This window comes from Anomalospiza imberbis, chromosome 1 (assembly GCF_031753505.1).
Source record: "Anomalospiza imberbis isolate Cuckoo-Finch-1a 21T00152 chromosome 1, ASM3175350v1, whole genome shotgun sequence".
Taxonomy (NCBI): Eukaryota; Metazoa; Chordata; class Aves; order Passeriformes; family Viduidae; genus Anomalospiza; species Anomalospiza imberbis.
Window position 1 is genome coordinate 64,782,144 of NC_089681.1, and position 16,928 is coordinate 64,799,071.

General features: G+C 40.3%; 1 protein-coding gene across 1 annotated transcript; it reads left to right on the top strand.

Annotated features, from left to right (window-relative positions):
• The first annotated feature begins 1,280 nt into the window (after nt 1–1,280).
• On the top strand, nt 1,281–16,928 carry FH (fumarate hydratase). Its single transcript, XM_068195130.1, has 10 exons — nt 1,281–1,448; nt 7,672–7,806; nt 8,559–8,669; nt 10,057–10,233; nt 11,017–11,199; nt 12,203–12,368; nt 14,091–14,294; nt 15,493–15,620; nt 16,044–16,197; nt 16,728–16,928. Exons 1-10 carry the CDS (start codon nt 1,320–1,322, stop codon nt 16,868–16,870), a joined length of 1,530 nt encoding a protein of 509 aa, XP_068051231.1. The 5' UTR covers nt 1,281–1,319; the 3' UTR covers nt 16,871–16,928.

Sequence of the window (16,928 nt, forward strand, 5' to 3'; positions counted from 1 at the left end):
TGTGCTCAGTGACAGGACAAGGGACAAGTGGGCACAAACCGAAGCACAGGAACTTGCATCTAATTATGAAGAGGGTGATCTTTACTTTGAGAGTGGTGGAGCACTGGAACAGGTTGCCCAAAAGGTTGTGGAATCTCCTTGGGAGATATTAAAAGCCTGCCTAGATGTGATCTTGTGCAGCCTGCCCCAGGTGAACCTGCTAGCGCAGGGGGACCTCCAGAGATCCCTTCCAACCCCAGCTATTCCTTGCAGTAGTTTTAGACAAGATGGAGATGCTGAATTTTGTGATGTGGGGACTTAAGCATCTTAGTTGCTGGCTGTAAGTAATGCTTGAAGAAGATGATGTTATAGTAGTAGTTACAACTTTGTATTGTCATACTGTTATATTGGCTGAAAAAAAGAAACTTTCACTGACTTCCTCTGATACAGAATAATATAGATAGTAATATTATTACCCAGTCTTTATTGTCTCTGGAACTTCTGAAGCCATTTTAGTGGCATGCCCTGTGTATTTCCTACACCGTCTCTTCTCAGAGGAGCCAAGGGGCAGAAGACTTGCCTAAATATTAAAGCTTTATTAAAGCTTACAAGACTCAAATTCAGTGTGCTTTTAGTGCCAGGATGTAACTTGTAAGGCATTAATAAAGCAGTTTCTGGCAGCATTTCTGTGAATAACACAGTTCTTGTAGGACTGAAGGGTACCTATGCAGGTTGCAATGGAATGAAGCGTTCTCCACGTTAGACAAAAAAATTGTTTCCTTAACGGCTGAATGTTGGCTGCTCTTGGGAAAAAAACCAGAATGTTGGAAAACGCGGAATGGTGGAAAGTTGTTGCTGGTGGGTGAAAAAATGGAATATACCTTCTTTCAATCTCGAAGGATTTCTGCATTTTGCACCAAGGAGAGATGTAGCACGTCGGAGCTCTCTGCCTTCTTGGGCAGGAAGTAAGGAGAGGGCTGCACCTCGACTTGGCTTTTTTTATAAAAGGAGCCTTGACTGCCATCAGGAAGGCGGGAAAAAGGTTTTATACATCTTTGAAAAGGCTACCGTAAGGCAGAACGAGCTCATACTTTTCTCCCCGCCCTCGTGGAGAAATCGCTACTACAGCGCTTTTCCCGCTGCCCTTCGCCCGGGGCAGGCGAGTTTTCCCAGGCCGGGCGGACCCGCCCCGGGCTCGCACTCAGCTCCCGCCGCTGCTCCAGCGGCCGCCGATTGGCGCGGCGGAGCCTCCGGGGCCGGGCGCCGCCGGCACCGTGACGCTCGTCCGGGGCGGTCCCGCCGCGCCTCCCGCCCCCGCGGTGCTGCCGGCCCCCGCCACCATGCATCGCTCACTCCGCGCCTGCCGCCGCCTCGGCCGCTCTGCTGGTCTCCTCCTCTCCCGCCCGCCGCCCCCGCTGCCTCCCGCCACCGCCGGCCGCTGGATCCCGGCGCCGCCCCGCGCCGCCATGGTGAGCCCAGGGAGGGGAGCGGGGAGCCGTGACCTCTAAGTGCCACCGCCGGCCGCCGCCGCCCTCGCTCCGCCCCCGCCCCGCACGGAACGAGGAGCGGGCGGCGACAGCGGGAGCGGCGGCCGCCGGCTGCGTCGGGGCTTTAATTCCGTGTGTTGCTCCATCGGGAGCGCGCAGGCACCGGGAAGACGTGTCCGCCATCCTCTGCCTGACTTTTGCGGCCATTTCCCGCATCCTTCCTGCGGCCCGGCCCCGCTCGGCAGCCGCTGCCGGGCAGGCCGGGATGTCCCGCGCCGCTCTCCCGTGGCGCTGCCCCGGTGAGATTGACGCCCTGAGCACGGCCCTGAGCCGCCGCAGGGTGGCCGGGCAGGGCGGGCATCCTGCCGGCCAGAAGAGGTGTTGGTGCGGGACCCGCTTCACAGAGCCGCACTGTGCCGCAGCTGCTTCCACGGGAATTTTAGGCGCTTTCTTGGAGCTGTTGAGGGGCAAATAATAAAAAGCTGTATCCTTACAGGAATGGGAATATTCGTCACTGGAATAGCTTTGGGGCTGCCTGAAAACTAGGGAGCTTTCAGCTGAAGACTGCCCGGTACTTCTAGCAGGCATCAGCAGGAGATATTCGTGTATAATCAGTTGATTGTCTAGCTCAGACGCGAGTGGAACTTGATTGCTGCATGCGGTTCAGCATAGAAACAGAAACGCTATTTGGATACAGAAGTTTAAATCTCAGTTCTAACACGTTGGATGTTGCATGGAAGCCTTAGTATCAGGTGTATCTTTGTGAGTTCACTCCTTAAAATGAGGTAATGTAGACTGTGAGAAGAATTTCAGCAGAAGGTGGCATGTTAAGTATTTTATTGATTCCTTAGTTTACTAAATTAGTTAATACATTTATCTAGAACAGCAGTTTCCAATCTGTAATATTGATGAAGGTGTAAAAAGTAAAATTTAATAAAACAAGCTTTCCAGTGAGTGAAAAAAATTAATGGTGGGTGAACAACAATATAAGAAAACTGGTGTCAGGGCAGAATATGTAACTCAAACCACTGGCCTGTTGGATGGTTCCCTTTTTCTGTTTTGCCATTTAGCATTGTCTGAGAAAAACATTATAAATCATGGCCTTTATTCATTTGCTGAAAGCCTGGTATTTATGAGTCTGGTCTGTAATCTTACAAGAATGAGATGTGTTTTGCTCTTTGCATGTCAGAAAGGTGGCCAGTCCTGTGTGTGTTGTGAGTTCCTGGAGTTTAAATAACAACACTACTTAAAACATCCCTCAGTGGACTTGGAAGTCAAGCAGCTGTTGAATTCTTACAGGAAAAGTGCTCTTATGTTTTTATGTAAAAGGGAAACTACCAAAAGGTGTACTAACCAGTATTTAAATTAAAGAAAAAAAAACAGCCACCCAATAAACCCAAGCCATCACTATTTGATGTTTGTAGAGATTTTCTCAGTAGCAAGAGTTGTTTTAAAACACATTGTGTATGTAGATACAACCAAATAGTCATGTGGTCCTGGTATGTTTATTGTGTTGCATTTACTTAGAGCTAAATTGCACAAGATGTTGTAAATGGAATTGTCATAGTGGTCCTTATGTAGCTGAACATTGTAAAATATTTGGGTTTGGGTTCTAAAGGGTAAATTTCAGAATTTGTGATTCAAATTGTGTTGTAAAAGAGAGACGCTTAAAAATGGAAACATTCTTCATCTACTAACAGAGAGCAGTAAAACATAAATTGCACATGGTGAATGCCTCAAAAGACTGCATTTGACATGCTAAAATTGATGTTTCTTTGAGTTGAAATACTTATATCCAAAAGTTGCACATCCATAAACGAGGATGTGATTTTCCACAGGAAGCATTATTGCAGCAGTTCTGCTGTTTGAGTATCTCTGGTGTGTTATGGTGCAATCAGTTCTGATCAGTTCCCTGCAACAAGGCAAAAGTACAGTTCTGTTTGCCTAACTGTAAGCTTTGGACTGTGTTTGTGTTCTAGGGATTTTTGAGGGTTGACCACACCTTGTCACCAGGCCTTCTAAGGGAAAAAAAAAAGTTTTGTAAATGTGATGAATAGTAGTTGTGAGCAAAGCCTTGCTTGTAGCTAGGTTAGAAATTAGGTGCGCACAGGAGTTCGCCTTGGCTGCTGGTGGAGTCTCCAAGTCTCCTTTTGGCTTCTCCTGAGGCCCAGGGATGGGGGAGTAGAGGGTTGATGGAGTGTGCACTGATGCACCATTTTACAGCTGGTCCTCTGGGTCAGGGGGTGACTTCATAAACAGCTTTACATACAGGACCTGGGATCTTCAGCTCATAAAGCTGCTCAAGAGGTTGAATTCTGGCCGAGGAGCAAGGAAATCGTGTTTGTTACAGGCACGCTCAGACAGTGCCTGCTGCAGGCTGAGAGAAATGCTGCAGCTCAGTTCCTTCAGTCTACATGAAAAACATCACTTTGCTTTTTTGCCTAATGGCACCTGTTACACTAGGAATCAGCAAATGACATTATTCTTAAAGCACCTTGCCCTGTTAACTTCACTGGAATTTATGAGTGTGAAACTGGCTAGGAAAGTTGTTTTTTTTTTTTTTTTAATAATGATTTCATTGTTGAAAGGTACTTGTTCGAGGACATACTGATCCTATTTATCTTTGTTTCACCATTGTTGACATTGGAATTATGTAACTTTGAGGAATCAGTTGTGCAACTGCTAGCTTTTTTGTCTAAAAGGTTACAGGTAGTTTAACTTTTTATATTGTTTGAGGGTGAATACGTTCAGGTATTAAACTACTGATGATATTGAGAGCTGGGCTTGGAGCTGAATGGGTTCTGCTTATCCAGCTCTGTGAAAGCTTTGCATTGTGTGCTTTCACAATTTTGAAGACAGTGAGTCAGTGATCCCAACCGATGGAATATTAATGTGCGCACACGTACGGTAAGACCTACAAGCATCCCAAATAAACGTTTTTGGTAGTGATATACTAAAGAAGCATTTGCTGTATTCTCTTTATTGTTAGCATGTAAATGAATGCTCAGGGACTCAAGCAGGACAAAGAGGATTAAAGAACATAGGAATGACTTACTCTTCCACTGTAAGCTTTCTATTCTTGAGGAGTCAGTGCCTGGGAGAGTATCAGCCAAAACACAAGATGTGGGTGGTGGGATAGCCATGTGAGAGCTAACCCTTGTTGTGGACTGGGCTGCAGTTTCTTTCAGTTCACAGGCACCACCTCCTCTGAAGTACTCATAAGTGAGCAGGGCTGGTGTTTCTGGTATGTGACTGATGGTACATGATGGCAGAGTGTCTCCATCTGGCTGGGAATGATGCTTAGGACCATAAAGAGGCTGGGACACTTCCCTCTCTCTGCTGCAGCTTGCCATCCATGGTGATGCAAACCTGGGCAGGCAGAAGGTCAGGGCTGCTGGAGAGGATGTTCTGGCCAATACCCAGCTGTGCTTCTGTCCAAGAACACTGAGATCCACTAAAGAAGGAGCAAGTAAAATGAACAAAGAAGGGAGAGGAACAGTGTCCAGTCCTGTGTCCAGTTCTGGGCCTCTCAGTTCTGGAAGGACATTGAGGTGCTGGAGTGAGTCCAGAGAAGGGCAATAAAGCTGGTGAAGGGAGAGGAGCAGCTGAGGGAGCTGGGGGTATTTAACGGGGAGAAATGGGGTCTTGGGGGGACCTTATCACTCTCTACAAGTCTTGAAAGGAGGCTGTAGCTAGGTGGGGATTGGCTTAATCTCCCAAGATGAGAGGAAATAGCCTCAGGCTGCACCCCGGGGAAGGTTGATGTTGAACATCAGGAAGGACGTGTTCACTGGAGGGGTGATCAGACATTTGAACAGGCTGCCCAGGAAGTGGCAGAATCACTGTCCCTGGAATTGTTTATGAAATAAGTGGATGTGGCACTTAGTGCTTTGGTTTAGTTGACATGGTGATGTTTGGTCAGAGGTTGGACTTAATGATCTTGCAGGACTTTTCCCACCTTAATGATTCTATGATTTTCACATCAGGGATTTTTGTGGTTTGTCTGTGTAATAACCCAGTTAAGATCTTTCTTCTGAGGGCTTCTCTCATCTTTCCTGAAGTCTTGTGGGCTTCTTGCATCCTCAGCATCAGCTGGCAAGGAGTTTTGTTAGTCTATGACTTGTGTGAAGAGCTGCTACCTTTTCCCTTGCTTTGAACCTGACTCATAGAAGCATTTTGGGGCTCCTCTGTCTTGTATTGGAAAAGACAGTGAGCAGTTCGTACAGGTCATACCTCAGTTTTCCTTCAATCCCCAGGTTACATTCTTTTCTGAACAAAGAAGTCACTTGTCTTAAGGAAGGTGTTCCCTACCTTTTGTCAACTTTATTGCCTTTTAACTGTTTCCAGTAATACACATTTTGGGGATGAAAGAACCAAATCTACACTAAGACCTCAGGCTGTCAATGAATCATGGTGGCGCAGCAGTGTTTCTGTTTGTATCCTCTGCTTTTCATGATTTTCTTCTTTCACTGTGCTGCAAGACTGACTTGACTCTATTGATAAGAGATTTGTTTCCCAAGGACTCACCCCTGAGGGTCGTGGTTATGTCAGGAACCCAGCATTGTAAATGTACATTCCCTGCCTACAGGGCTGACATTGTTTTACTCTATCCATGATAAAGAAATAAAAAAGACTTCTCCCTCTTCCTGAGGACTCTGAAAGAAGGAAATTTCCTCTCCTCACCTTTCTCACAGAAAATTTGGACTTTGCTGGCCAAGGTGTGGGAAGAGGAAGAGTAAACTGTTCTTACTTCCTGTCAGTTCCATAATCTTCGTAGAACTGCATATGAATGTGATCACATCATCACAAATTATTGGGCTGTTCTACAAAAGCTAAAATTAATTTAGCTGTGCCTGTGTTAGATAATAACAGATGCTAGGTGGATACATGACATAGAAATGTTACCATACATAAATATTACATAAAATACACCTAGATATAGTATATCTACCATACATACATACATATAGGTATGTATAGCATGAGGGGTGATAATATAGAATACTTGAAAAACTGTTAAAGGGAAGAGAAAGGGAGGAGAAAGAAGGAAAAAGAAAAGGGGACAGTGAGAGAGTGAGCAAAAAGGAAAAGGAGTGGTTTATTAAGAATAAGGGCATTAAGCTGAGAGCAGAGAGATGAAAGAGAAGGCTTTAATTAAGTGTTGCATTAATCATTACATTAAACTTACTTTTACCTATACCTTCTACTCCTTACATATGTCAAAATTAATGTCTTATGTGTGTCCCTTTCATGTTTAATCTTCACATTGAGGTTGTTTGTTGTCACAAGTTTAGCTAAAATTATTAGTTCTATAATTGTCGTTGGTATATTAATTGTATCTTACTGTTCATTATTATGTCTCCAGGGACTCCTTTATGACTTGTCGTAATCCCTCTATAAGTTATCCCATAAGTATTAAGTAATATAAGACTATTCTAGGGCCCTAATTTAAAGATTATTCCCTGTTTCTAAAATAAATAAAAAAGGGGAATTGGGGAGTGAAGTGTCCCTGCCCCAGGAGGCGGTGATTCTACCCAGACAGTGTGGGGCAAAGAGCATGATTTAAAGAAGATTCTACCCCTCCACCCTGTGGGGTGTGCCCCCACAAGCCCGGGAAAAGACACTCCACCCTATTTTGTCAGATGAGGAATGGCCCCAGAATGTTCTTTTCCTGTACCCTCATTGGTTTTAATTATTGGTTTAAATTCCACTGCAATGTTCCAGCCTTAAATTTTGCATCCTCGATCCATGCCTTTGGAAATCCCTGCTCCTTTTACTCTTGGACCCCGACCCTAAACTCCACCCATATAAAACCCATGACCTTACCCCCTCATTTCTTGTCTTGGTTCCTGTCATAATAAAGGGTCCTGGATTTTGGTAGACCAAGACCCATCCTGTTGTCCTCCTTTCCCTGTTGGTGGTCGGTGGCTGCCTGATGTCTGAGCCTTCCGGGGCCCGGGGGCATTGTTGTGCCCCTCGCTGTGGCGGAACGCGACAATGGTATGTGGTTTATAGTTGTGACTTTTGGTGAGACAGCTGCTCAAACTAGAAAAATGTCTCAGCTTTGAAGATAGAATTAGAAACACCTGTGACTAGCTGCATGTCTTGGCTTTGTATGTTTTTCCACCTTATTTTTCTTGACTACATTCTTTCAAAAAGAATATACCGATTGCCAGTGTTTGAATTTTTTTCCCCTTTTCTGTAGTCTTCTCAAGAGGCTTTCAGGATAGAATACGATACCTTTGGTGAACTGAAGGTCCCAAGTGACAAATACTATGGTGCCCAGACTGTAAGATCTACAATGAACTTCAAGATTGGAGGTGTTTCAGAAAGGATGCCAGTAAGTAATTCAAATCTGTATTCTCTTCTTCTCTAGAGTATGTTTTGTATATGAAAGTGAATACCTTCTAGATACCTTCTTCTTGGGCTTTTGCTGGAAGTGTGAACAACTTTGAATTTTAATTAAAGGTAGAAATTTTATGGCAATATATTATTCTGGTGGAAGTATTTCTTGTTGTGTTTAAATAAATTGAATATTGCTTTTGAATAATTTTATGGTGTTGCTTTATTTTTTAATAACCAGGATGAATAGAAATCTGTCTTTCATCTTTACAAAGATGAAAAAGCAAATGGAGTAATTTGATGTAGCATTTATATAGTTTGTTATTGTAGTCTAGTATAGCACGAGTTGATATAAACTTCATTTGTCACGCGTAGCTGTGCATAGGCCGTTACTGTGCACGTGCTCTGTCATATACTGCCTCTCCATATACTGAAATTTGTCGGTTTTCCCTCAAAAGTCTGTTTTAGAAATGGAACCAGTTCAGTTCTAATACATGTAACTCTTGCTACACAGAGCATACCTGGCCTGGCAAAAACAGCTGTGTGCTGCCCTGTGGGCTGTTTGGGTGAATGTCACTGTTAGCGGGAGCATAGGTCGGATGACCTGATTGCTCTCTGGTTTGGCTGATGGACTGCTGCTGGATTTAAGATCAGAAGCAGTTTGGTTTAGAACTAGACACACGCTATAAATTGATGACATGTCCTTTGGGGGAAGGAAATTGTGTGTTTAAAGTTACCCTTGTGTCTCAGGTTCAAGTCATAAGGGCTTTTGGCATCTTGAAGAGAGCAGCTGCTGAGGTAAATCAAGACTATGGTCTCGACCCAAAGATTGCTAAAGCCATTGTACAGGCGGCAAATGAGGTAGGAATGAGCTGTTCAAAATACTGCAACTGCCACTGTATTTTTGTTAAGCTTTTCACAGGAGGATGGGGGATTGCATTTCTCAGATTGTTAGAGGAAAGCATTTCCTGTTAGTAAATCTTGTTCTCCAGAGATCATTTATTTAATATAATATTTTGCTATTTTCTTTCTTGTATGCAAAGAAATGATAGAATGTTCTAATGCATGTTGATGAATGCCACCCAAGTTCAGGGTTATGAGTGACCATTATTTGAGGTGTGATAATGTGTTTTGAGGGGTGATAAGGTGTTTTGCTTTGATTAAATCAACATATTTGCTTATGTAGAAGCATTTTGAACAGTTTTCTTGTCCTGACTAGCTTAAAAATATTCCAGTGGTGGCAGAAGCTGTATCCTCTCCTACCAGCTGTAGCATCTTAAGTCCCAAGACCCAATAGCTTTGGAGAACTCCAGAATATATCCAGGCTCTTCTTCTGGTTTCTAGCGTTCCCCTAGTTAAAGGTGCATTAAAAGTTTTTGTGGATTCAGGCTCCTTAGTTTAGATTCATAAATTCTGAAAGTTGTTTGTGGCTTTCTTTATTGTATTCTAAAAACACCCCTGCTATGATACCCTTTCCCTCACCTCCAAAGTAATTTTCTAATACAGCTGAAATAAAAAGACGAATCAAGTTGCTCTTGGAGGTGGGAACGTTGCCATGTACAGGATGGGAAATCTAGAAGATCCTTTCTTGAACAGCATGATTCCAGGAGGACTGATGTATCCTGGTAATCTGATTGTCTAGCCTCAGAGTTGTGACAACAGCTCCTTTGTTTCTCTGAGGCTAATATGTGTGGGGGTGATACTTCTGAGCACAGATTTTGATACTATTACAAACACATTTTTAGAAAACTCTCTCAATGTGTCTAAGATTCAACAGGCTCCAAAAAATGTTCATCAAACACGAGAATGCCTTGTGGGAAGGAGGTGTTTGAGACTGGCAGCCATCTGCTGGCTTTGTTGATGCAACATGTAATGTCTGCAGGTGTAAGAGGTCTGGAACTTCCCTGCATGAAATTTCTTTTTTGAGAGATACCAGAGTCCAGTTACACAGAGAGAAGATGTAATCTAAAATACCTTTTAAAAATATTTTCTGTCTATATTTGTAGAACATGAAATCAAATTCTATATATCTCTGTATTTCATAATTCAGTCTTCAAAAGGCATAACAAGTGGTTTTTTTCCCTTTTAATATCTGGTATTACTTAATTATTTTAGTGTAAATTCACTAATTGCTATATGTAGATTAAAAAATAAAATGGAGAGCATAATTTTAATTATGGCAATAAAATATTCAGGTTTATGTTTTTTTTTCCTAGTGGAACAATTTTTTCTGGTTTTTCCATTATAGGTAGCTGAAGGAAAATTAAATGATCACTTCCCTTTGGTGGTGTGGCAGACTGGGTCTGGAACTCAAACCAATATGAATGTCAATGAAGTCATCAGCAACAGAGCTATTGAGATAATGGGAGGCACACTGGGAAGCAAAAAGCCAGTGCATCCGAATGATCATGTTAACAAAAGCCAGGTTGTTAGACTTGTTTTATACTGCTTTTAATTTCAGAAGTTTTGTGTCTTTGAATTGTGAATTCTGAGTTTTCTTGTATCCACTGTTTAGGTTTAAAAAAATTTTTGTGGACAATTTTGGCAACAATTTTCTGGTTTTTTCAGTTCAAATGAACTTTAAGATGTTTTTCAGTGACAGTATGAGCTTCTCAGATTAAAAACTTTGAATTCATTCATGATAGATAAATTAATATAATATATTAGACAGTGGTGGCCTTGTGACAACCACTGCTACAGTCTTAAAGATGTTAAATATAGGTCCAGTTTCTAAAAGTTGGATCATCGTAAGGATTTTTATTATGCTTCTCTCTTAAACTTCCTTGACCTGCTTTGAAGGAAAGATTAAGCTTGGTTGTTTCCCTTCCTGATGCTTTGTGATTACTCAGTATTCTGTGAACTATGGATTTAATATTATCAAAGCAACACATATGTTTTAAAGTCACCTACAACTCTTTTAAAATCATCTGTCCATTTGTTAGCCATCTCTCATAAGTACTATAGTAATTCTTTTTTTTGTCCCAAGGTTGTTATGAACAGTCTATTAAATTTAACTTTCTGTGGGTGTAGTCATAAAAAGTTTATTTATCAATAAGGAACTGACCTTGTGTAATACCCCTAAGTTGCTTACTCTTAGTTTATTTTCTAATAGTTTATGAGATAAAGAGAATAAAGCCACATATGGACATCTTACAGCAGCAATGGTGAGAAAAGCTTGTAAATTAATTTCTTGATTTTTTTTCCACAGAGTTCAAATGACACTTTCCCAACAGCAATGCATATTGCTGCTGCCCAGGAGGTTAATGAGGTCTTGTTACCGGGACTAAAGAAGCTACAGAATGCACTCGAAGGGAAATCCAAAGAGTTTTCCCAAATCATAAAAATAGGGCGCACTCATACACAAGATGCTGTTCCACTTACACTTGGGCAGGTAAAAAAAATTAAAAACTATGCATTTCTTTGGAAAATTCAAACTTAAGTCAAACTTAAGGATACCTAAATTAAATTGATAGTTTAGGATAAAATATAGGAAAATGGCTGAATCTCAGCCTAGGTGTTTTCAGTCTGTTCTGGAGTTCGCTGGATATGCTGTACTCTAATAGATGCATCATAATTTTATTAATTTTTTCCATATGTATTTTATTTCTAACAGTAGCAAAATAGAAATTATTTTTAAATAATGTTTCATTATCAGATAGCACAGCACAGTTTTTCTGTTACACTGACATTGCAGGGAATAGGTAGCTGTCTGTAATCTGTAAATTTATATTAGTTATGTTTTGGCAACACACAAAACTACTAAATATTGTGAATGAAAAATTTCAATACATAATCTTGTGTGTATAAATGTATATATATATTTATATACATACATACATATATATATATATATATATATATATATATATATATATATGATGGCAAATGTTATTGTCAGGAATGGCTTATATTACAGTAATTTAGTAATGAGTTAAACTGAATTGATTGAACAGCAGGGAGAATTTGTGGACTTTTTCCAAGAATGCACAGGTGGAGTTTTTACTAGCTAAAATTTAGTGAGCAAAGCCCAAGATCCATTTCTCTATTTGTTCTTTGAGAACATTAATGTAATCTTGGAGCTGCTTTATTATGGAATCAGATCTTGCTAAGTACACAACTAAGATAAAACGTGAGAGAAAGATGCATTATGTGTATGCTTTTGCATATTAAGATTGGTTTAATGTATAATTTTTTTGTAACATGGGAGAAGTCCTTTAATAGAGGTATACTTTCCCTCTTAATGAAAACATGCTTAGATTTGGCATTTGGGTGAAGTTCAGTGCCTTCAGGTTTTTAAAGGAATTAGTCAAATCATGTTAAAAATCTAAATAATCTGGATGCTTACTCTTGGTTGTTGTCTTTGTTGCTTAACTTTGTCATTCTTTCTTTCAAAGGAATTTAGTGGCTATGTGCAACAAATTAAATACGGTGTGGCTAGGATTGAATCCACCATGCCAAGGGTGTATCAGCTGGCAGCTGGCGGGACTGCAGTTGGCACGGGATTGAACACAAGGATTGGCTTTGCAGAGAAAGTTGCTGCTAAAGTGGCTGAACTGACGGGTGAGGAATGATATTTGGGAGTGAGTTATCAGTAAAGCAGTGGATGTGACATGCAGTCAAATTCAAACTAAATCTTTTAGTTCTCATAAGCTTAAACTGTATTTATATTTTAATGTGAAGCTTTTTGTTAATGCCATGTGTTATATGCCTTCTACTTTGGATTTTTTTGTGCAATTTATTTTTAAAAGTATACTCAGTGCACTGAAAGTGACTGAAATGATGGTGTTTATCCAAGCAAGGCTCTTTGGATATGGATACAGTTTCAGACTTCTATTATTAGCCCAACTATAATGCTTCTGTCTTGATCTGTGCTCCTCTGGCTCTCTTAATTTACAGCAACTTGACATAAAAGAAGTAAAAAAATGCTTCCAAAGCAACTCTGTTTTTTTCATATGAAAGAGTAAAAGTTAACTGATTTTTTTTATTCTGTCTTTATAGACCTTAAAACTTAATTTACAGTGCACTTGAGTTTTTTGCTCTCTAAACCAGATCTTTTGTGTCACAGTATCAGTTTTCAAAATGCCCCCCAAACAAATGTGTACATCTGTCATTTACATTTGCTGTAAAATCTGAAATTTTATAGTGACAGTATTTTTGTTTTAATGGATCTATTACTTACTGTCTTTCAGAGGGTCAAGACTGTCTTGTACCCTGAAAGAGAAGTAGCTTGCTGTAAACAACAGCTGCCAGGAGCAGTACAGGGCATGTTTTGGTGGTGTTAGGAAGCTCTCCCATGTCAGTGGATGTTTTGCATCTTGTATGGGCAAGTTGTATGGGTAAGGCAGACTCCTGAAGTTCCTTATGCTCTTATAGAGGGTGGTTATTGGCAAGAACAAAAGGAGAAGTTTTGATGGACCTCTGTAACTGAGAAGGCAGCTGTGCAGTTCACAAGCCCATGTAAATTGGGTGGGATTTGGTGTTTGTCAGGAAGTGCAAAACACTGGAAGTTATGGGAATTACGCTGCTCTCCTTCGAACTGGTGCTGAAAGATCAGTTGTTCTGGGGGGCAGAAATCCAGCCCACAGTCAGTCCTTAGTGATGTCTTTAATTTTTTACAGTCCCATTCTGCTGGGACTGTCTTTCCAAGGCAAAGTCTTCCATGTTTTTCATCATGGAATCTAGGCTTTTATCTCAGGCATTTAATTAACATAAACAGAGCTGTTCTGCCATTGCTCCTGTGCTCTTGCTGTTGGCAGGTATCCTCCGAAGTCTGATGCAGCTTTCCCACATTCTGGCTGGTTTATTGTTCCCTTCCATTGTGATTACTTCTTATTTACCCTAGTGCTTGCACTGTGCTGCAAAAACTTCTATTCTTATAACTGAAAGCATAACAGCATTTAACAGTCTAAAGTGTCTAACTTGATTTAATGCAAGAAATGCTTAAGTTGGGTTAACTTTTGAAAGATTATTGACATTCACAAAACACTGTGGTGCAGAAGCAGTGCTTAGAATGTAACACACTATGGAGGGTTGAAATTTGTACCCTTTGTTGTAGGTGGATGCTTAAATGTTATACTCTTCTATATTTTAGTGACTTTCATTATGTCTTTTTGTATTTAATTTACTTTAAGAAATACGTTTGTGAAGAAAGCTTTAGAGGAAAGAGATGATATTACAAGGTTGTTAATTTTGATTTTATTAAGCTAGTTATGTGTTTGATGTCTGGTTTATGTCTGCCAGGAAGTGCTTCACTGGTTTAATGTTTACACCCTCTCCCTGTAGGTTTGCCTTTTGTCACTGCCCCAAATAAGTTTGAAGCTCTTGCAGCTCACGATGCTTTAGTGGAGCTCAGTGGAGCCATGAACACAGTGGCCTGCAGTCTGATGAAAATAGCTAATGACATTCGCTTCCTGGGCTCTGGACCACGCTCTGGGCTGGGAGAACTCATCCTACCTGAAAATGAACCAGGGAGCAGCATCATGCCAGGTACAGAGAAAACATGCAGAGCAGAGAAAAATGACCTCTTTCTATTTTTTTTTTTTTTGACCACTGTCTCTTAACAGATGTTTACCAAACACTGTCACAAATATCAGTAGGTCTGTGATTTTCTCAGGTTTTATCTACTGCCCTATTTTACCAAAACCTATGTTCATAAAAATGCTTGCACAGCTCTGTGTTGGCTACTGTATGGGGGAGTGTAGTATCTGTAAGAATATGGCTTTAACACAAGCATACTTCTCAAAGCTTTCTTTTAGAATTGCAAGATCTCTACAATTTTTAGGTAAAGGCTTTTCTGAAATAATCTTTAATCTGTGAATTGTAGCATCACTGTCGTGGAACTTGACTGTGGTCTCTACTTCCTGGCATGATTAGTGTTATGCACTCATATTTTCCCTTCTGCAATGATCTCATTGTATGGGAGGATAAGAAAGAAAAGGAATAATACTAGTAATAATTCCTTTCCTGTCCTAAAAACATATATACATAGGAATATTGTACATCCCAAACTATTCTAAGGTTGTTCCTCGTCTGTCATAAACTATAAAAGAAATAGGTCATGAATATACCTGGCTCTAAAAAAGCAAATAATGAATGTTTTTACTAGGATTATGTCTAAAAATTAAATTATAAAACCACAAAACAAACTTGCTTGGAGGCCACTCTAACTTGGTGTGTTTGTTTGGTTTGGCAGGGGGTTGGTTTTGGTTTTTTTTTCTGTTTTGCTTTTTTTTTTCTGACAGTGTACTAACTTTATCACAAAGTAATTCTAACAGATCAGTAATACTTTCCTTGCGATGAGTAAGATTTGGTAGGGGTCTCCCAGAAATGCCAACTTGCACATGTAAAGACAGGTTATAATCTCTTGACTTTTAAGAACTGTGGTAATGAACAGCTGTTTAGCTCATCCTCAAACTTTCAGAGTCTTGGGAGACTGCTGAAGCAGCCATTTGTTCTACAAATCCTCGCTGAAAATACTGCAATAGTACAGTCAATTTAATATAATTTATGGAAATAACCTTATTTTCTGTGTACAGTGTACAGATACCCATAAGTAAGACAAATTACCTTTTACAGAACATTTTCTATTGAGTGTGATTTAGAAAAAGGCTCTTGGTTGGTTGGTTGGTTTGTTTTCCCCCTTCTTTCTCCTTTGGTAACCATTTTCTCTCCCTTTCACAACCAGGAAAAGTGAATCCTACCCAGTGTGAAGCTGTGACCATGGTGGCAGCCCAAGTTATGGGAAATCATGTTGCTGTTACTGTAGGAGGAAGCAATGGACACTTTGAACTGAATGTCTTTAAGCCCATGATGGTAAGTTCATAAAGCTTTACATATCTAGGACTTTTTAAGTAATTGTACAATCAGATAACTTACAGACAGAAAAAACCCTCAGTGAAGACTTGAACACTGCCAAGGTTGGGACATCTGCAGCATCCCTCAGATACTGTTCCGGTATCTCACCACTCTCACAGTAAAGAATTTCTTCCTGATACTGAGCCTAAATTCCCCCTCTTTCAGTCTATACCCATTGCTCCTTGTCTTATCACTACAGGTCCTGACAAAGAGTCCCCCTCTCTGCCTTCCTTGTAGGCCCCCTTCAGACACTGGAAGGAAAACAGCCTGTTAAGTAGATTGAAATTGCAGGGAGGGCACTGGTTATGAACAAAGGTGACAGAATGTACAATTAGTAGTATCTGAATTAAATAATTGGTATCTCTTTCTTTGTCTTGTTAGATTAAAAATGTTTTAAACTCTGCAAGACTTCTAGGAGATGTGTGTGTTTCTTTCACTGACAACTGCGTAGTTGGAATCCAAGCCAATACGGATAGGATCAACAAACTGATGAATGAATCTCTGATGCTGGTAACAGCACTGAACCCACATATAGGTAGGTTTGAGGCTCAAAAACTTCTCAGAACATACCAAAATATTTTGTGGTAACATTATTTTATACACTTCATTTGTATTGTCACAATGCTTATAAGGCCAAGTCAGGTCAAAAGTTAACTTACTTCAACATCACCAGTTGCTGTTGTAAAAGCTGTGTTCTCCTCGCAGTGGCTATGCCAGGGTATTATAAAAATAACTGATTAGAGTCAAAAGGAGACTGGGAGAATTTATGTACCTGTTTTCCTAAATTATCATTATTAAAGGTCGAGTGAAAGATTACAATATGATGTTTTTTAAAGAAGTTCCCATAAATCTTTGGTCTAAATTAATTAAGACCAGAATAACAAAATTTACTTTCACTTCAAATAAGGAGTAAACATTTGGTGTGCATTTCCTGCAAATTGAGTTAAGCAGTAATAGTAATACCTAGCAAATAATTTTCCAAAGACCATGTCCCACTTTTCTCTCACCTCTGATGAATCATCTAAAATTGCAAATGGATAACTTGTTGGTTTTGTTTTGTAACAGGATATGATAAAGCAGCCAAGATTGCCAAAACAGCGCACAAAGAGGGGACAACGTTAAAAGAAGCTGCTATAAAGCTGGGGTTCCTTACAGCAGACCAGTTTGATCAGTGGGTGAAGCCTAAAGACATGTTAGGTCCTCAGTAACTTCTGTAAAAAAAAAAGTGTTCTTAATGTAAAAAAATAAATAAATATGATATATTAT